At 32.5% G+C, this 22196-nt stretch overlaps 1 protein-coding gene across 4 annotated transcripts in view; it reads right to left on the reverse strand.

The window, feature by feature from the left end:
- The window catches only part of mical2b (microtubule associated monooxygenase, calponin and LIM domain containing 2b), a 92357-nt gene that overhangs the window by 16638 nt on the left and 53523 nt on the right, over nucleotides 1-22196 (reverse strand). For 2 of the 4 annotated variants that reach the window (XM_056452279.1, XM_056452283.1), the window contains 7 exons: nucleotides 14361-14433; nucleotides 12069-12145; nucleotides 11264-11332; nucleotides 8651-8760; nucleotides 6692-7487; nucleotides 1303-1376; nucleotides 296-385 (listed from right to left, as the gene is read on the reverse strand). In XM_056452279.1, the coding sequence (XP_056308254.1) occupies nucleotides 296-385; nucleotides 1303-1376; nucleotides 6692-7487; nucleotides 8651-8760; nucleotides 11264-11332; nucleotides 12069-12145; nucleotides 14361-14433 (1289 nt within the window). Of the gene's footprint in view, nucleotides 1-295; nucleotides 386-1302; nucleotides 1377-6691; nucleotides 7488-8650; nucleotides 8761-11263; nucleotides 11333-12068; nucleotides 12146-14360; nucleotides 14434-18782; nucleotides 18988-20276; nucleotides 20357-22196 lie in introns of those variants that run through there. The other 2 variants (XM_056452280.1, XM_056452281.1) reach the window with 2 other exon arrangements.

Here is a 22196-nt window from a genome sequence, read left to right on the forward strand (position 1 = left end):
ATACGCAGTAGCCAAAATTATTTGCACTGCTAAAAAGTCTTATGAGTGAAATATCTAGAGCAGTAGAAGTACAGTTGAAGTCAGAATTATTCGAAAATATTTAAAGCAGAATAATTGACTTCAGCATTGTTTTTCAGATAAACAAGAATGTTCACTTAGCATGTTTCTTAAATATCTGCAAACGTATTATGGTATTTGTATGCTTTAGAAGAGTCATAAACATACAGCACCTTTAAGTGTGAATATTAAACATGTAATATTAAGTGACTCATTCATTAATGTACGTGTGTCAGACCTGAGCTCTGTGAAGTCTCTTCAGCTCGTCGCTCTTGGTTTGTCGGATGGCCATTTTTTCTTTTTTCTTCTGCATTGCGCCACTGTGGGTCTGTATGGCAAATAATGAACAAAAACACATGGCAAGTTTAAACTGGGGCTCTGTGTTTACATTTCGAATGTTGTTGTTTTTTTAATTTATGATAGGGAGAGATTGAGAGAGAGATTTAGAGAGATCCACACTGAGATGTCCACACTGTTCTGCTGGAGTTGTAAAGGATGAGCTGCATTTCCTCACTCACTGTAGCAAATATCATAGCATAAGCCAGGGGTGGGCAAACTCGGTCCTGGAGGGCCTGTGTCCTGCACAGTTTAGCTCCAACTCTAATCAAAAACACCAGCTTATAGATTTCTAGTGATCTTGAAGACACTGATTGGCATGTTCAGGTGTTTTTGATTAGAGTTGGAGCTAAACTATGCAGGGCACCGGCCCTCCAAGACCGAGTTTGCCCACCCCTGGCATAAGCGATGCTTACTTCACACAAATATCTCTAATTCTACCACAATTCCAGCAAGCCACACATATGGAGAAACTCCATTATATTTTGGGAGAAAATGAAAAGTGTCTCCACCTAGCAGAATAGTACGTGTCCTCATGCCACCATATGAGAGAAAAGGCTGAACCCCCTTATCAAAGCTCTCTGTCCTTGTGATTTATTAGTATATAGTTTTATTAATCTTTTTAATTACCTTGTTTATTGTGACAACAGGTATGTATAATATAATGATATATATAAATGTGTTTGTTTATTATTACTTATTTTTCTTTTATCTATACGTATGTTCTGTTATTGCTTTGGCAACATTGTGATTTGTTTTACAGTCATGCCAATGAAGCTCTTTGAATCTGAATCTGAGAGAGATTGAGAGAGAGAGAGAGAGAGAGAGAGAGAGAGAGAGAGAGAGAGAGAGAGAGAGAGAGAGAGAGAGAAAGAGAGAGCGGGAGATGTGCTAATAAGGGATGTTTACCCGTTTTGAGTCTGGTTCCTGTTCATCCTCACTGGAGGAGTTTGACTCCTGTTGCGTTTGTTGCTGAGCAGACGCTGTGAATACAAGTTCACAAAAAATGTTTATAATTATAGATCAAGTGTTTTAAACGTAAAACTTCAATACAATACATTCAATACAATCATATAATTATAAAATAGTAGTAGTAATAATAATATTATTTTTAGGCCTGCACGATATTGGAAAAATCTGACATTGTGATATGTTTTGTGGCGATAAATATGAATATAATTTCAACAAATGATTTGCATTGCTCTATTTGGAAAGATTTCATTCATTTAGATCATCTTGAATAATCAAGTCTTTTTCTAATCAGTGCATCTGCATAAAATATAATAAATTACAAGCACATAAATATGACAGATCAACAATAAAAGTGAAATAGACGAGCACAAAAACTGAAGAATTAAACATAAAATAACATGGTTATCATTGTATAAATATATACAGTTAAAGTCAGAATTATTAGCCCCCCTGAATTATTAGCCCCCCTGTTTATTGTTTTCACCAATTTCTGTTTAACGGAGAGAAGATTAACGCATTTCTAAACATAATAGTTTTAATAACTCATCTCTAATAACTGATTTCTTTTATCTTTGCCATGATGACAGTAAATAATATTTGACTAGATATTTTCCAAGACATTTTTATTCAGTTTAAAGTGACATTTAAAGGCTTAACTAGGTTAATTAAGTTAACTAGGCAGGATAGGGTAATTAGGCAAGTTATTGTATAATAGTGGTTTGTTCTGTACACTATTGAAAAAATATATAGCTTAAAGGGGTTATAATTAAATAATTTTTACTTTAAAATGGTTATTAAAACTAATTAAAACTGCTTTTATTCCAGCCGAAATAAAACAAATAAAACTTCAGAGTACATTTTTTTAATCAGACATACTGTTAAATTTCCTTGCTCTGTTAAACATCATTTGGGAAATATTTAAAAACGAAAAAAAAAAAAAAAATTCAAAGAGGGGCTAATAATTCCTGCTTCAACTGTATTTAAATAATTAAATATTAATAAATTAAGTAATATATCTTTAAATAACGTTTAATAATATATCTATCTTTTAATCTTTCATAAGAAATCTCATCCTGCGATGTAACTATCACGCATACACACATTGCGATATCGATGCTGAAACGATATATTGTTCACCCCTAATTATTTTAAATGATCTAGATACAATAACATAAATGTTTCAATTAATTGATCAAAAACACCCAATATCAGCTCATAATGATAAATAACAACAACATATTCCTTGTCAAAACATATTTAAATATTTTGTGATTAATCAGACAATACTGAAATAAAAAGGAACAAATTAAATCAATTATTTAAATATACTAATAACAATGATAATACTACTACTACTAATTATTATTATAAGGTCATACAAAACAACAACAACAACATTATTATTAATAATAATAACAACAACAACAACAACAACAACAACAACAACAACAACAACCATAAAAATAATACTAATTATTATTATTATTATCATTATTATTTAAATAACCAAACATCATGATTACACAAACAATAATAATCATAATTGTAATATTATTATTATTATTATTATTATTATTAATAATAATAATAATAATAATAATAATAATAATAATAATAATAATAATAATTATTATTATTATTATTATTATTATTATTATTATATTACAATTATGGTTATTATTATTGTTGTTGTGTAATCATGGTCTCCTCTGGTGCAATATGGCTGCCGTCGCGTCATCCAGGTGGATGCTGCACACTGGTGGTGGATGAGGAGACCCCCCCCCCCAAACAATGTGTAAAGCGCTTTGAGTGTCTAGAAATGTGCTATATAAAAGGAATTATTATTATTATTATTATTATTATTATTATTATGACTAGTGCACACAAACCAGAACTGTGCATCAGAGCTGATTCATTGTTTTAAAATGAGATTTATTTATCTATTTGTATCACTGTCATCAAAACATTGTGCAGCCAGCCCCGTGGCATAAATATGACTCTTCTCCAACGCTGGCCTTTAGAGATGTTTTGATACATCACAATATTACAGCGCAGCGCACCTGAATATTGCATGCAGGGAATATAATGAAAGCCAGTGGGAGATGATCATATAAGAGATAACGGTGCTGCATTTAATAACAGTCAACACGAGCAGCATGGTTGGTTTGTACACCTGCCGGTAATCGCTTTAATCACTTACAACCCAACAGCACGTGTGTGCTGATGTTCACAGTCCAGGGTCACTTCAGGATCTGGCCACGTGTAAGTGCACGCTGTGATTTATTGGATTGATCAATTTTTTTTTGGAGCACAAACGGATAACCAGGCTTAGTGTTGAGCCCTGGTGGATGAATAAGGATACAGAACATCTTATCAGAGCTTTTTTTTTTGTAAAGCACCTAAGCTGCTTTAATCAGTGTTTATTAGGGGTGTAACAATACGCATATTCTTATTGGATCGTCCAGTATGAGAGTTTTGGTTTGGTATGCATTATAAACTGAATAATTTGGTGTGATTATTTGGAAAATAAAGAGCCTGAAGTGTGTGATAATGTTCTCAAGCGCCAAGGCATCCTAAACAACCATCATTGCTCAATGTAAAGATCATGCAATATGTACTGTATATCTACTGTATAACACAAAACATGTGTTGTAAAAATCAAGAATATTTCTTTTTTGAAACATACACAGTGACACCATTGAATTTTGTGTACCGTTACACCTGAAGTGCACAGATTACATGATTTACATTGGATTACAGTGCTTCCCACAGGTTTGAAATATACTAGCGGAGGTAGCCAGATTTAACTATATGCGACAAACAAAACATACTAAATTTAACAATTATTTTATTTATTATGACACTGTTATACACCGTTTCCCTTCAATGGGTTAACGTAAAAAAAACATTTGTTAAAAAACAATTTCTCTTACTTTTATGCTATTCAGGAGCCATGCGCACCCCCTGACAGGTAAAATCTGCTTCTCTCTCTCTTTCAATTTCAAAGCAAACTTGAATGTCAACGAATTTTAAATATGTGCATAAACAGACTATGTAATATATTAACATTATCAAGTTAATAAAATAATCAGCAAATGAGAAATAAATGACAGAAAAATAATAAAAACAGACCATATTTCTAAAAAATTATCATAAATACAAAATTAAAATGTGAAGATTATTTAAATAAAGCAAATGCGTTGACTAACCATTACTAATGGTGTACATATATTTTTCAGCCAGTTTAGACCAGTCATTTCATCCTCTCAGAGTACATAGTGAAGTTTTTCTGAGTCGTTTAGATTAAAAAAATAAATTATTTAATGTTTCTCTCACTCTCGCAACTGTGCATGTGCAGTCAGCCATGAAGCCAAGCGAAAGTAGGCTTGAGTAAAAAAAGTAATGTAAAAACAGATACAAGCTTTAGAAAGCAAAAGCAAAAGTTGAATATTCAAAAGTTGGGTTTCTCTGAGATTTAGAAACCCAGGCTAGACAAAGTCCCAAAAAGGCAAGCCTCTGTGTGTCTGCAGAGCACATGAGACCGTGCACACAGATCGAAAAGGGTAAACAAGAGAACATTTTCCACTACTTAATTGATCGCAGATGTTTGGTAATATTTGGCTGATACAAAAGTGTAAAAAAGTGTAAGAAAGGATGTTAATAATAGTAAAAAAAAAAAAAAATGTCACTAAATATACTTGGATGGCTGGTAACATACCTGGGCAGCTCGCCCAAGTACAGTCTATGTGTGGGAAACACTGGATTATAGTGTAAAATCTTACAAAATCTTGGTGGGTTGCTTTAACCCAAATTGTAAACATTTGGTAATTATTGTGTAAAATATACCTAGTCAACAGTAAAAAAGTTACATAAACAATAATTTGTTGAATTAATTTGTAAATCACTAAAAAATGAAAATTCTGTCATCAATTGGTTACCCTTCACTTGTTCCAGACCTGTATGAGTTTCTTCTGTTGAGCACAAAAGATATTTTGAGGAATGCTTCAATTGACTAACAAATAATTTGCTTTCCCTACTATAGATGTTAATGGTTAAAGGTTTCCAACATTCTTTAAAATATCATCTTTTGTTTTCAACAGAAAAAATGAAGCTCAAAGATTTGGAACCACTTGAGGGTGAGCAAATAGTGTGTAAAATGTTATGTTGGGGTGAACTATCCCTTTAATTTGGGCAAAAATATGCTAAATTAAGATTTCAAATTCTACAAAAAAAATTCTTATTTTTATAATAAGTTTAAGGTCAGTGCTTTTTAAGTTTCATTCATTCATTCATTTTCAACTGCTTTTCGGCGGCCGGGTCGCAGAGGCAGCAGTCTTATGAGTGAACCCCAGACTTCTCTCTCCCAAGACACTTCCTCCAGCTCGTCAGGGGGGATCCCGAGGCGTTCCCAGGCCAGTAGAGAGAAATAGTCCCTCCTCCAGTGTGTCCTGGGTCTTCCCTAAGGTCTCTTCCCGGTGGGACATGCCTGGAACACCTACCGTCCAGGAGGCATCCGAAACAGATGCCCGAGCCACCTCAGCTGACTTCTCTCGATGTGGAGGAGCAGCGGCTCTACTCAGAGCTCCTCCCAGGTAACAGAGCTCCTCACCCAATCTACAGTCTAAGGGTGCGCCCTGCCACCCAGTGAAGGAAACTCATTTCGGCTGCTTGTATCCAAGGTCTTGTCCTTTCAGTCATTACCCAAACTCATGACCATAAGTGAAAGTAGGATCGTAGATTGACCGGTAAATCGAGAGATTTGCATTTCAGCTCAGCTCATCTCCTTTACCACAATGGACCGGTACATTGACCGCATTACTGCTGCCACTGCACCAATCCGTCTGTCAATCTCACAATCCATCCTTCCCTCACTCATGAACAAAACCCCAAGATACTTGAACTCCTCCACATAGGGTAAGGACTTTCCTCCAACCTGGAGATGGCAAACAACCTTTTTCCGGTGGAGCACCATGGCCTCGGGTTTGAAGGTGCTGATTCTCATCCCAGCCACGTCACACTCGGCAGCAACCCGCCCCAGTGCATGCTGAAGGTCCATGTTCGATGAGGCCAAGTTTAGTTATTGTAGCCATTTGAAATTGTTTTACTTAAATTTAATCATACATTTCTTATGTATTTTTGTTTCAATATTTCAACCTTCATGTGCATTAGAAAATTCTTTATTCAAAAAAAATAATAATAAAAAAAAAAAAAAAAAAAAAAAAAAAAAAAAAAAATCACCAAATAAATCTAAATCATCAAGAACTTCTACCTGTTTTTTTTATTTCTGCATGTCTTAAATGTTATGATGTCTTAGTGTTGCCCTCACCTTTGTTTCTAAACCTGGAGAGGATGCTCAGGATGTCCTTCTGTCCTTCTCCTCGACTCTGCTCCACTCCTTCAACCCTCTTAATTCTCAGAGAGGAGAAGAAATTGAGTTTCCTGGGCGGCAGTGAGGCCATATCATCTTTCGTTCCTCTGCTTGTCTTAGATCCGAGAGCCACCTGCTCCAGTAAAACGGCGATCTCACTTTCAGTCCTTGGTCTGGCCTGACCTTCATCAACCGACGAACCACAGCGCTCATCATCCTGAAACAGAGCACCAACGTTGAAGGAGCCCTCCGACAAAGGCCTGGCTTTCATTGGTCGGTTCCTCCTTAGCACCACAGGGTTGCTTCCTTTGGAGAAGGACTTGCGGAGATTGTTGGCCCATTGTTGGAAGCCAAAAAGTGGAGGAGTGGGTCCAGGTTGAGGATGGGTTGGTTCTGGATGATCGTTTTGAAAACTCGTTGAGGGCTTTACATGTTGTTGTTGTTGTTGTTGTTGTTGTTGTTGTACTTCTCCTCCAGACTTTCCAGGATTGGTCAAATCCCAGTTGAGCAGTTTCTCCTTCTCCGATAAGGACAGTGTCAGCTTCTTCTTAGGGCTAAAGGAGATGGGGTCTGAGGGAACAACTGATGGGACAATGGGCTCTGGAGAGGAAGAGCTAGGTTTGGGATATTCTGGAAGGATGTGTGTGCGATAGAGAGGAATTTTGGGGATCTCGTCTAGGGTTGTCAAGTTGTTGTCCTCTGTTGGGTGGCAGTCAGAGTCTTTCGATGGATTTGATGGCTTTTTTGAAGAGAGCTGTGTGAGAAAAGATAATGATTTTCCAATTTAAATGTGGTTCAGTGCTTGTTGGTTTTTGTTTAGTAGTCTGTTTGTTTTGATGTGTTGTACTCTGTTTTAATTCATGTATTTTTTACGGAGCCTCTCGAAAACATCTCAAGGGGCTATCCCATTTAAGGGTGCTTTCACACTTGGTCCTAATGCCTGGACCGAACCCAAGTTCAATAGTCCCCCTTCGGCTGGTTTGTGTTCATATTGTCTTTTTCCCTTCCGAATCCCAATACGCTTACGTCGTCAAGCTGCTGTTTTGTGTACAGCTGTTGCTAGGTGACAGCCACGAGAGCAAAGCGGCAAAATGGAGATGTTCACGTATCACGTTTATTCTGCTTTTACTAAATCCTTTAGTTTAGTTATCAAAACCAAAATACAATTTGATCAAAACTGACTCAATGCTGCTTCCGAAACCCATACTTCCATACTATACAGTACGCTAAAATCAGTATGCGACCTGAGTAGTATGTGCGAATTAATAGAATTCGAAAATCAGTATGCGAAAAGTACCCGGGTGACCTACTATTCTGAGATTCTGAAGTGCACATCCCACGCACGTGGCGCTATCCCAAGATGCACCGCGAGAGAATTCATGAAGGGGAGTAAAGCGACGCAACTGACGCGTGTAGGTCACGTGACAATAAAAAAATGGTGGATGTAGTACACTTGAATTCCATTCATACTGTTCACACTTATACTGTACGTACTTTTTTAGTACGTTTAAATTCAAATGCAGTACCTACTGAGTAGTAGGCAGTTTTTGACGCAGACAAAGTCCCTTTAAGGCAAGTCATTTTACTCGGCAGCCATCTTTGATTCCATCTATGCTCGGGCATTCTGTCTGATTGTTGTGAATTAAACAACAACCATCTCATAAGTTTAGTTTCTTAACGTTTGAATCAAACAAAATCGACATATATACAGGTTGCCCAAGCTAATGCGCATGAGTACTCGAAAGGAATGGGGATCACGACACCAACTTCATTTATGGCCGTGACACTAATGACACTAAAAACACAAGCTTTCTCAACCTAATTTTGTAATTAAAAAGCTAGTAAGATTGAAAAAGAATCAATAAATGATACTTTAATACAGACTTAAAGACAAAAAGTGAATGTAAATGTGTTTACAGATTCGTGGATCTCCTCAAAGTCAGAGTCTCCATCTTCCTCTGCGAGGACTTCAGTTTTATCATCTGGTTTTCCACGATGAAACTTCTTCATCAGAACGAGGGGCAGAGCTGAGGGAGGAAATGATGTCACAGAGGGCTTTGATTAGTGATCACAGATCTGATGAATAAATCCCAAAGAATGAAAAAAGAAGTTCTCACTAATAAGAAAGCTGAAGGAGGTCTAGAGATGCTTTATTTTGAGGATATCAATAAGACATAATTTAAGGTCAATTGGATTGAGATGTCTATCCACCCACAATTTTTGGAACCATATTCCTCAATCTATTTAACTAAATAGGTGGCTTGAATGTTTTTTTAACATGTGATAATCATATTTCTAAAATCCCCTTTAAACTCTAATTCTATTTAAACTCTAAATTTCATCAACAAGCCCTTATTGCTTGGAAAATTTGTTACTCACAATTTTTCTCCTCACACCTCTTTCATTTTGAATAATGGTAATATAACCTCTTCAAATAAATCTTTATTCTAAGTAAATTGGTTTAATAGAGACATTAATCATCTTTTAACATTTTTTGGCAGTTCCGGGAATATTCTATCATATGAACAATTCATGTCCATTTACAATTTCCCAATACTGTTTGGAGAATTTAATTTAGTTCTTAAATCCATTTCTGTAAAAATTATTCAACTTGTCAAAAATCATATCTGCTATACATCTGTCTGTTGTAAACCCAAAATTACATTTAGGTGTTGAGATGACTGATAAAAAAAATGTACTAACAAACACACTCGTAATATTTTTCAGAAGCAAAATAAAATTACTCCTAGAGGCAAATTGTTGTGGAACTCTATTATAGTTCATATTAATTTAGTAAAGAGCCTGGGTAACTCCCTTGAAATACACTACTAATATTAAAATTAAAGGAAATTCCTTTTAAAATACTACATACAGTTAAAATCTTTATTATCAAAGTACATTGAAACAGAGGATATCTGTGGTTTAAGAGAGCCTTTGTCATTTATTTTTTGAATGCAACGTTGTAAACAATTTCTGGAAAGATCTAGCCAAATATATTTTTAAAATGACGAAACTTAGTTATTATTTTACATTAAAAGATTAATTTTTTTATCATGAAAACAAAGTCTTGAACATATTGCTAATCTCTTTATTTTATTGGCAACATTTTACATTCACAAACAAAAACGTGCCAAATCATCTCCTACAATAACAGTTTTTTGTATCAAATTTGACTTCTTTATTTCTACTGTGAAATTGTTGAAAAGCTTTGTGTTTTTCATTTTTCCTTCATTTTTCCCATTTTCCTTTTTTATTTAATTTAATTTATTTTTATTTATATTTGTTTATTTTTTTTACCATTATTATATTAGGTTTTTTATGTTTCACCTTTTATATATTGTGTTGTATATTTGTTCCTGATGGTTAATGTGATTAAAAAAATAAATAAAAGAAAAAAATAAATAAATAAAAAAAAGGAGAAAATAAAAGCATGAATAAGCAATAGATATCTTGTTTAAAAATGTCTGTACACTGTAAATTCATAATATAATGTTTAACTTAAAGTTTTATATAGTTTCAATCACATAATAATAACAATAATAACAACAACAACAACAACAACAACAAATAACAACAATAAATAAATTTAAAAAACTTAACATGCACTATAACATAACATGTATTTAACAAGTATAATTCAGTAAATAAAAAGATTTTTTTGGTGTTAAATATAATAATAATAACAATGTATTTACAAATGTAAGTGTTTTTAAATGGCACAATAGTAATTAAGAAACAAATAAACAATATTAAAAAGTGGAATAAAAAAAGACAACAACAATCTAGTATCAAACAGAAACTAAATAGTCAGTATTCGTTCTGGTAAATTTTACGACTTATAATTCACCCATACTGGTCCATTCATACTTGCAAGAAGGTTTGACATGGTAAATGAAATAACTAAATAAACAAGCATGTGTAATTCACTGTTGGCTTCACACTGGAAGTTGCTAAAAAGACTGAAATATTTACCCCTGCTGATACATCTTTGTATTGGTTCAATCAATAGCTGTGAAAAGGACCAGCGGTGCCCTCTAGTGAGTGAGTAACGTTACAACTAGCATCAATTTAAAGACGTGTACACAAACACACACACACACACACACACACACACACACACACACACACACACACACACACACACACACACACACACACACACACACACACACACACACGAGTCCACCTGGCTTCTAGTCACATCGACTACAGCACAGCCTTGAGAGAGAAGTGACAGTAATTTACTTCACCATTAAACACAAAGAAACCGAGCTCTATTAACAAAGCAGACGTGCTCAGGCGCCATCGTTAACTTTTATTCACAGAACACTTTATTTTAATCCTCAATATATGAATTGATGCTCTACAATATACGACACTTGAACCACACGAGTCGAGACTCTTTATCAACCGTGAAGAAATAACGTAGCTCATTCATATTAAAGAAACGTGTAGATATGAAACGTGACTTATAGCACACGTCTTCTTTCGTGGCTTTAAATGCCTCTGTGATGTTGTTTTTGGACTTACTGGATCGAATTTTCTTCTTCCAGAGGTTGTTTTTGTTGGTAATTTCTCCTTTGGCGGTGGAGCGTTTCACTGACGGAAAGAGGAAAGCAGAATGAGCATTTTAGGGCTCGTTTAAGCCAAAAAATTATAATATTAGCGCTATTTAAAGCAGGGCGGATTCTGATTGGCTGCCTGTCAATGTCATTAATGCGTTATTGAGCCTATAGTGAGGTGTCTGAATTTGAAAGCCTTTTCACTCATGATTTATCTTTTCCAAAAGATATGATATTTGAAAAAAATGCTCGATTAAAATGACCAAAAATCCAATACTTTCAGAGAGGGTGTCAAAACTTTCAAACATTATTCCATACAAAGTAGCCTATTTAACCTACATTCACTCATCTAGCCATCGCTAACAAAGCTTCATAACTAGCTAACTACATGATAATCCACATTTATGAATCGGCACGTTTAATCCTAGCTAAAAATGCTAAAACGTCTTAATTAACAATGTTACATGTAACATGCTAAAATCAAAGCAACATGGTAATCTATTCAATTCAAATCAATTTTATTTGTATAGCGCTTTTTCTATGCAATGTTATACAACATAAAAGTTAAAGATATATGCTAGCAACAACCAAATTAATATTGTTGATTTGAAGATCTTGCAACTTGACATGAAAATTTCCTTTAAGACATACTTAAGGGATGAATTAAAGGGATAGGCACTTCAGTGTGGAACTTGAAGCTTTTTATAGTGTCCGCATACTTTTTGAAGCCATTAAAATAAACCATTGAGAAATCCTGTGAGTTTTTAACTGACCTTTCTGCAGTGGAGAATCAGGACACGCAGCAGCAGAATCTGCAGGATCTGCCTTTTTAGATGAATCTTTGACTTCACTACACCAAAATATACAGATATACAAAAAAAAGACAGATGATTTAAGCTGCCAAGGTTACATGCTTTTATTTTGATTACCAGTTTTGAACCGAACAATATTAAAACTTTTCTTCTTCTTCTTCTTCTTATTATTATTATTATTATTATTGTTAAATAACAATGAACAACATATATTACCTATTATAATACTTAATTATTATATTTTTAAATCAAATTTATTTTATAATGTTAATAATAATAAATATAAATAATAAGATTGATATCACAACTCATATTTTAAACAACTATTATAATACATTAAATTTAGTATTCAAACATTATTATTATTATAACATTAATATATTCCATATATAATCAATATTTATTGTCTGATTTATTTACAATAAAGTATATATTATTCTCTTCATTTATACAACATCAATATAGGTTAGCTTTTTTAAAATTTAATAACAATAGCCAATTTTCCACTATCGTGCTGAAGCGTTCTTTATGCGGAACTAATATTATTATTGTTAATAATAATAATAATAATAAATAATAATAAACAATATATTAACTATTATACTTCATTATAATATATTTTAAATATTTATTTTATGGAAGTAATAATACTAAATATAAATATTAAGACTGATATCACAACTATTACTTTTCTATTTACTCTGTATAAATGATAATGATTTGTGACAATGAAAATCTGACATTTATCAAGTATGCAGATGATATGGCATTGGTGAGATGCGTAAAGGATACTTAGATATTGGATAATTATCTAAATTTTGTAAATTTTATCAAGTTGGACAACAGAGAATTGCTTGCAGCTTAACATTAGTAAGACGAAAGAAATGTGTTGTGGGACAAATAAAATACGAACATCCTGTGACCCTTTGCTAATTAATGGGGAGGAAGCTGAACAGGAGAGTTCTTTCAAATATTTAGGTGTGGAAATTGACTCACATCTCTTTTGATAAGCACTCAGAGAATGTTTTTAAAAAGGCTCAGCAGTGGTTGAGTCTGTTGAGAAAACTCAGAAGTTTTGATATTTAGAAGGACATTTTGAATGTGGTATATACATTTGAAGTCAGAATTATTAGCCCCCCTTTGAATTCTCTTTTTTAAATATTTCCCAAATGATGTTTAACATAGCCAGGAAATTTTCACAGTATGTCTGATAATATTTTTTCTTCTGGTGAAAGTCTTATTTGTTTTATTTCAGCACTATTTGAAGGTCAAAATTATTAGCCCCTTTTAGCTATATATTTTATTTTATCTCGATAGTCTATAGAACAAACCATCGTTATACAATAACTTGTCTAATTACCCAAACCTGCCTAGTTAACCTAAATAACCTAGTTAAGCCTTTAAATGTCACTTTAAGCTGTATAGAAGTGTCTTGAAAAATATCCAGTAAAATATTATTTACTGTCATCATGGCAAAGATAAATTAATCAGTTATTAGAGATGAGTTATTAAAACTATTATGTTCAGAAATGTGTTAAAGAAATCTCTCCGTTAAACAGAAATTGAGGTAAAAAATAAACAGGAGGGCTAATAATTCAGAGGGTTTAATAATTCTGACTTTAACTGTATATCACATGTTGAATCTGTCCTTACTTTTATCATCGTAGCCTGGGGGGTGGGGGTTTGTGGTTGCGCGGTTGCAAAGATGCCCAAATTTTCAAAACCACCCAATCTGGCAACACTGCTTAAATTAATATTTGCTTTTCAATCTGGCAACCTGCGCTTGCCTTTGTTTTGATCCAGGAATGTAGTACAACTGAAGTGTTCAACCACTGGGTGTCAAACTTACATACTGCACCTTTAAGTTACTTCCGTCTGGTAGACGGTATAAAGTCCCTTAAGCAACAAAGGCTAAGTACAAGACAACATTTATTCCCACTGTCATAGTTTTTAAATAAGATTTTTTTAAATAATTGTGTAAGTGTATTTATGTTTTGTTGTTATGTGTGAGCCTGTCTAAAGACAATTTTCTAACCTCTGTGGGATAGACAAAGTTTATTGAATTGAAGAACTAACATTTTAAACAACTATTATAACACATTTCGTACTATTTACTATATCTTTGGTAATGTCTGTTCTAGATTAAGTGGAAATAGTGACAGTAAAAACAGTACTTCTCAATCTCACACATTGATGGCACTCCTTATTGTAAACGTTTATATTTGTAGCCAGTGTCATCGCATGCAGACCAACCTGACACTGATGATCTCTGTGGAGTCCGGAAGCGTCTGCAGATCCTGCTGAGTGGTGGAGTCGGACTCTCCTCCTGAATATATACAGTACACACACTAATGATGAACACAGAACTCACTGCCTGTGCTCACCAATCACCTGCACACTGGCAATAATAATTCATCCTGATGACAATACTAATTATAATAATGACGATGATAATAACGATAATAATGAATAATAATAATTATTATTATTATAAAAGGTTATTATTATTATTATTTTTTGAAATATATTAATATTTCATCTTATTGTTTTAACTAATTTATTAGTTACTGATATCAATATTTGCATACATTACAATATTATTATTACCCAAATAAAATTGTATTATAAAACAATAATATTTTATTATTAACATTATTATTATTATTACTAATATTGTATATTATTATTATTATCATTATTATTAATACTACTACTACTACTACTTCTATTATTAACAATATTAATTTGGACTGATGTGTTAATTTTAATATTATTTTTAATTACTAATTTTAAATTTACAATATTAAATTTAAACAATTATATTAATATTATGATTATTAACAACAATATAAATTATATCTAATTTAATTAATTATATTTACATTAATTTGTATTATATTAATCCCCAAAAACTGATAATTTATAATTCTAACAATTATAAATAATAATAATAAAAATAATAATAAAAATAATAATAATAACAACAACAACACAACAACAACAACATTATTATTATTACTACTACTACTACTACTTTCACCACTAATTTAATCATTACTAATATTATTTATTATATTATTATTCCCTAACGTACTTATGACAATTAACAACAAAAACATTTTATATTATTATTATTATAAACAACAACAACAACAACAACAACAACATATTGTTATTATAATAATAATAATAATTATTATTATTATTATATTTCCCTACTGATAATAACTAATAAAAACAACAATATCTGTAATACTGTTGTTATTATTATTATAATTATTATAACAACAATATTGACTAATTTAACAATTACTAATTTTTTTTACACTTATATTTATTATGCCCTATATAAGTACTGCTGATGACAATTAATAACTTTAACCAATATATTATTATTATTATTATTATTATTATTATTATTATTAACAACAATACAAATGGTTTAATTTAATTACTAATAATAATATTCACATTAATTTTTATTACATTACTGCTACCATAACATAATAATATAATTATAGCATATTTATTTTTCATTTAATAAATCTCCCTAGAAGAGCAAATGTGTAATTTCGAGCTGCTGTCATGTAAAATGTATCAGGCAGTCATGAGTTGATGGCTTCAGTGAAATGGCCTGTAGAGGCTGAATTCCTCATTGAATGACAGTGTAAGGTAATAAGCTGACAGTATGTCTGAACAGATGCAGAAATATGCAGTCATTTGGATGTTAAAGAGACATTATAACCTTGAGAGCTGCTCTCCATATGAACGGCTGATTTGATGAGCTCTGTTTCTTATTCATGGAGAGATTTAATACTAAACACACCGGGTTAAAGACTGAAAAGGGTCTTTAAAGAGGTCTCGAAAATAAGATTTCATCATTCACCATTCATATTTAAAAACATGCAGGTATTTGCATGTAAGGTTACGCTTTAGATTTTCTTTTACTTTATAATGTTGAAGAGAGAAAAAAATATGAAGATCTGAGTGAATTAATTAGGATTAACCCACAAGGTCTGTTTTTTAATACTTAAATAAATAAATGATTTTCTTTTCTGAGCTGTTGGGGATGTTTTCATCCACTCTGGGGTGATTTTGAGTGTTAATTTGTCCACTACTTTTTCCGTGTTTCAGCTAACAAAATTGTTTTTTGGTGACAAATCTTAATTTGACACACATTTTGGGAAAATGCTTTGAAATTTTACATACAAAGGACAAATTTTTTTAGTTATGCTAGCCAGTGCATAAATACGGCCTTTGTTTTTGTTTACTCCATGTAGTTCTGAGAGCTGAGATGCACATTTTAATTTTCTCAGATGGATCAAGGTAAGAGCGCAAAGGTCACTCACTTTACACACACTTTATTTGCTGTTATACCTCATGTAATTCCATATACAGCAGTTTAATTTAGTGGACGTTTTCATCCCTAACGCCATATGTATGTGCCTGTATCTTTTGCTTGTGTGTGCTTTCTAGGTAGTTTAGAGGGTAAATTTTCAACTAGTTTGGGGGTTTTGTTACATAGCTTTGCTTTATTTGGTGCCACTTAATTCTCTTTTCTCCATTCATAACATACATTAATTGATTAATTTATATTCCAACTTGTATATAATATTTTTGCTGTTTGACTTCTTTTCACTTTTGCAAATAAATTCACTTATTTTTGCAGTATTTGGTTGTCGTTTTGCTATTGCTATAACTCACCACAAACTGAGTCACTTCAAATGTCACCTCTTTAACCAATAGAGATAAACTTTAAAGCCGTATTAAGTGCACAAGGGTTATTATTTTTAAATGCATTTTGTTATTGTAATATATAATATTTTATAAATTATATTTTAAAAAGTTGCATCAAACAATGTTTATGTATATTCACTTGCAATATTTTGTGTAATTTAAGGAAAGCATAACAAGCATTAAAATGAGTTTTTTATATAGAAATCGAAAAATATATCATAAAACTGTTATACCAAATGTTATTTTCTAACTTATATTTATATACTTTTACTCAAGTGATCATATAAGTAAACTATGTTTTTATAGAAATAAAAATATATACAGTTTCACATTATTATAAAATGTTATATATACTCAAATATTCTAAAATGTTACAATATTATTTTGTTTTATATATATATATATATATATATATATATATATATATATATATATATATATATATATATATATATATATATATATATATATATATATATATATACACACACATATATACCAAAAACATTTATAACATATTACTTAAATTATTAATAATTTATGATTTATCATCAATATAATTTTGTCAGCATTATTTTGTATGATTTACACAAATTACATAAAAAATGTATTATATTAAAAGTATAAAATCTATTTTGACAGTTTGACAAATATTGCAGCTGTTGGGCAACATGTACTTTTGAGGCTTTTTTAGGCAAGAATTTAGTTGTTTAGACTGCAACTATGCAGTTTACTTATAAGAATAGTGCCTATTTTTAATATTTATAATTTTCAGTGCGTTGACAGGCATTAGCCTGTTATTAAGCAGAGCAAAGAGGGTTAATGCTCCACCACAAGATAGCGACAGAGGCCGGATAAATTTTAATTACAGCTGATCAAATCATTATAAAACTGGTAAGTGACAGTAAGTCGATCTCTCTTTTGTATGTTGTTGTGCTGTATTTATACCATAATAATTTGGTAGTGATTGCGTTGCTTTGGCTTTTTTTGGGGTTAATTATTGTGATCTCCCGATTGCAACAGAGAAATACTGGGAAATCTCTGTAGACTGATGGCATTTCATGCTGTTCAGCCTTACAATCTTAAAATGCAAGTTAAATCAGCTATCGCTTTGGATATTACGCTAGAGAATCATTCAAATACTAGTTCTAAAGTGATGTTGGTGAATTAGCAACGGTTTCTGCTGTTCTGACATCAGCTCCAGATGTGAATGAATGGCAGAAGAAAGTAGTTCCTCTTACAAAAGGGTTTTTGAGACTCTTCATGTTTGATTTCCTTCTGATTCACACAACTAAGCCGTCGAACTGTTGTATAAACGCAATATCACACTCGTAGCAGTGCGATATGGCTGTATATCATCACTGGTGAGACACTAAGGCTTGCGAACTCGAGCCAATGCACGCCTCCCACCAGTGCTGATATACAGCCATAATCGCACTGCTCTCGTGTAATATTGCTCATATAAATAATAGTTAACTTGTTAAAATCAATTGAACAATGATTTAAAAATATATATTTTATAATCATCATTTTCTATCACTTGTGGACGAAAAATTAGGCAGTTCAGTCTCCTACAAAAGCAGATAAAAGGACAGGATAGAAAAGACCCAAAAGAACCAAGTTGAGTGAAAATCTACAAGAATTTCGATCATTTGAAATGGGTCTGATGTATGTACCAAAAACATCACTTTTCCTTTTAGCTTCCAATGCTTTTCAAATGTGGGACGTTTGTGTGTTAAAGTGTGAAAAGTGAAAAACTAAAACAAGAGGGTTATGTTTGTGAAAGGTGGCATTGAGGTCATTTTAAGACCCAGCTTTTGTGAGAGTTGTGTTACACTTCTTATTATTTGCATGGAATTTTTCATCAATTCACTGATGAAAACAAATGTTTAATGGGGAAGCTGAGTGAACCGGCAGACAAAAAGGCAAAAACAAACATTTAAGAGTTAAAAATGGATTTATTTGATGCGTACAGACTTTAATTGTATCATAAGTTAAGAGCAACAGTGAAATATACAAAGAAATGGAGCTAAAATTTACAAAAGCATATCCTCAAAGGACTGTGCAAAGCTAAAGTCTTCTCACACGACGACCTCAGTTTGTTTTTAGGGAAAGGAATGGGATTGAGAGAGAAAAGCAGCCTCTGAAACAGAGACGACGAAAAACACGGAGAAAAGTGAAGGTTACTTTACCAGACGCTGTGCACTAAATAAAAAAAAAACATGCTGGGATACTCAAGCATGGAAGTGTATTTGTGTTAGTATGTGAGCTTGTATACAAACCAAAAAAATAAATAAAAAATGTGCACTTTTGGTGAAATACAGTGACGTGCATACATTAGACCCATGCTGCATTCATAAGAGATAAGAGTGAGGTTATTATCTTCATTAAAGAGACAGTTCATGCTAAACATTTTAATTAGATGCTAATTTATTCACCCTCAGGCCACCGGAGATGACAGTTGCAATTTACGACAATAAAGAAGACTTTTAAGGGTTAATTCACCTAAAAATGAAAATAATGTTACTTACCCTCATCTCGAGACCTTTAAAATTTAGATGAAATCCTGGAGCTCTGTCATCCATAGACAACAAGGCTCTCGAATCGCTCAAAGTCCATGAAAATACCAAAAGAACATCCCAGATCATGAATGCGCACAATATACTGACACGTTTCAAAAAAAAACTTTTGAATAAAGCTGTTACTTTTGTTTTATGTGGACACAAAAGTATTCCAATTGATCCACTGGAAGAATATGGTCTGTTTTGAAGATGGTTTTTGGTATTTCTTCATGACTTTGAACGAGTTTGGAATATTGTGGTCTATGGAGGATGAGAGAGCTCTAGAATTTCTTCTAAAACACCTTAATTTGTTCTGAAGAAGAACAAAGGTCTCAAAGGGGTTAAAATGACACAAGGGAGGTGTGATTATTAATATCATTTTCATTTTTGGGTGAACTAACCCTTTAATCTGAAATCGTGGTTCTGGGTGATTCATAAAAATAAGTCAACAGTTACCGGTACTTTAAGAGGAAAAAAAACACATACAGGCAACACAAAATTAAATACCTGTAGCTCTTGATGATGCATTGAGTTTTCTTATGAAGTGGAATAATCAGTCCGAGCAAGAAACTGAATATTATTTACAATTTTATTACCTTTAATCCACACCAGAAGACACTGGTAATCATTTTATGTAAACTTATTTTTTTACTCTTAAAATGCCAGCAACATTAACCTGCATTTTATAAACTAGTTATCAGCTATTCTATATATTAAAATATTCTTTGAAGTTCTGAAAAAAAAAGTCATCTTTATCTTGAAATGCCCTGAGGTTGAGTGAATTAACTATAAGTTTGATATTTAAAAAAAACAAATTGCGGTAACTGTCTCTTTAAAGGTGATGCAGTGCGAAGCGAAACGACCTGATCACCTGACCCATGCAGGCCAATCACGTTCCTGCTGTCACGGTTCAGCCAATCAGGGCTTGGAGCATTGGAAACTTGAAACAGACTAATGTATGATGTGGGAGAAGGATGGGAAGAATGAAATATGAGGAGAAAGAAGAGAAACAGCACTAAAAATCATAGGCGTATTTTGCAGGAAAACTGTAATTATGCTTGGTCAGTACACTGAAAAACAGAAACAACATTTTGAAGCTTTACACCACACAATTAGCACTAAACATTTAAAGTTATCCTAATTACGGTCATCCCAAATGACACTTCGTCCATTTTTATATTACTAATCATGGCAAAATATAACGCATTTTTAATAAGTAAAGCAATTGGTTAAGTTCCATGTGGATTTGTAACTGGTCCCAAAAACAAAACAATAATTTATATTTCCTCATGACACAAGGTCGTCAAAATGCATTGTAATACTGTTTGGCATTTCCATTGCACTCACATGGACAAACCCGTCAGTTTCAGGCAGTTAGGATGAAGCGGCGCAGCCCTTCTCAATAAAGTGCTCTTAGTTGATCAGCTTTGGATCTGATATTTGTCAATCTGATGAATGCGTATGTATTCATCATGTATACGAATGTTTCTTAAACCCTGTAGGCCCATGAAGATGGAACTTAAAGGGACAGTTCACTCAAAAAAAAAAAACTATTGTCATCACTTACCTTCATTTACTTTTCAGAACATTAATATGCTGATAAAACAAAGCTAGCCCCATTGACATTTATTGTTTGAACACAAATACTATATCAATATTTCTGCAGAACATAAAATGTCATGTTTTAGGAAATGTTTCGATCACCATTTTGTGAATGTTAGTGAGGTTTCAACCATTCTTATACAATCAAAGTCAATAGGGTCCAAAAAAAGTTTTAGACCTTTGTCAATGTTTGTCTGCAGAACATAAAATGTCACATTTTAATGAATGTTTCAACATGTTTGTCCAGATAATGAGAGTCAGTGAGATTTTAACCACTTTTATATATTGAAAGTCAATGGGGCCCAGAAAAATGAGACCCTATTGCCTTCCATAAATTTTTCTGCAGATTTTATATTTTCCTGAATGTTTTACCTCTTTGTATGCAACAAAATTCAATGGGGTCCCACAAAATGCTTTGGATTTTTGTCAATGCTTGTCTGCAGAACAAAAACCATCCTATTTTAATGAACATTTCAACATATTTGTCCAGATAATGAGTGTCAGTGAGGTTTCAACCATTTTTATACAAATAAAAGTCAATGGGGCCCAAAAAATTGCACTTCCATTACATTTCCAAAAACATTTCCATTTTTCATAATTTCATTTAGCTCCAAAATTGCATAATTGTTCTGCAGAATTTATATTTTTATTTTCAAATGTTTTTTTTTACAATGAAAGTCAATGGGGTCCTAAAAAATGCTTTGAATTTGTTGCATGTACAAAAATCATAGTTTTTGTCTGCGGAACATAAAATGTCTTGTTTTAATGAACATTTCAACATATTTGTCCAGATAATGAGAGTCAGTGAGATTTTAACCATCTTTATATAATGAAAGTCAATCCACAAAATGCTTCTGATTTGTCAATGTATGTCTGCAGAACAAAAAACATCATATTTTAATCAATGTTTCAACATATTTGTCCAGATAATGAGAGGTTTCAACCATATTTTTATACAATGGGGCCCAAAAAACTGCACTTCCATTACATCTAAAAAAAAATCCTTCCATTTTTCACAATGTCATTTAGCTTCAAAAATGCCCTTTGCAGCTTTTACTATATATTTTGATGAACTGTTTTAATACAATCAAAGAGACCTAGGACAATTAACAGAGTCCTTAAACAACGCGTTGGTTTTTTTTTTACTCCTGACAAAATAAACCTTTTATCCATATTTGTCTAGAGTCAG

The sequence above is a fragment of the Danio aesculapii genome, chromosome 25 (assembly GCF_903798145.1).
Source record: "Danio aesculapii chromosome 25, fDanAes4.1, whole genome shotgun sequence".
NCBI lineage: Eukaryota > Metazoa > Chordata > Actinopteri > Cypriniformes > Danionidae > Danio > Danio aesculapii.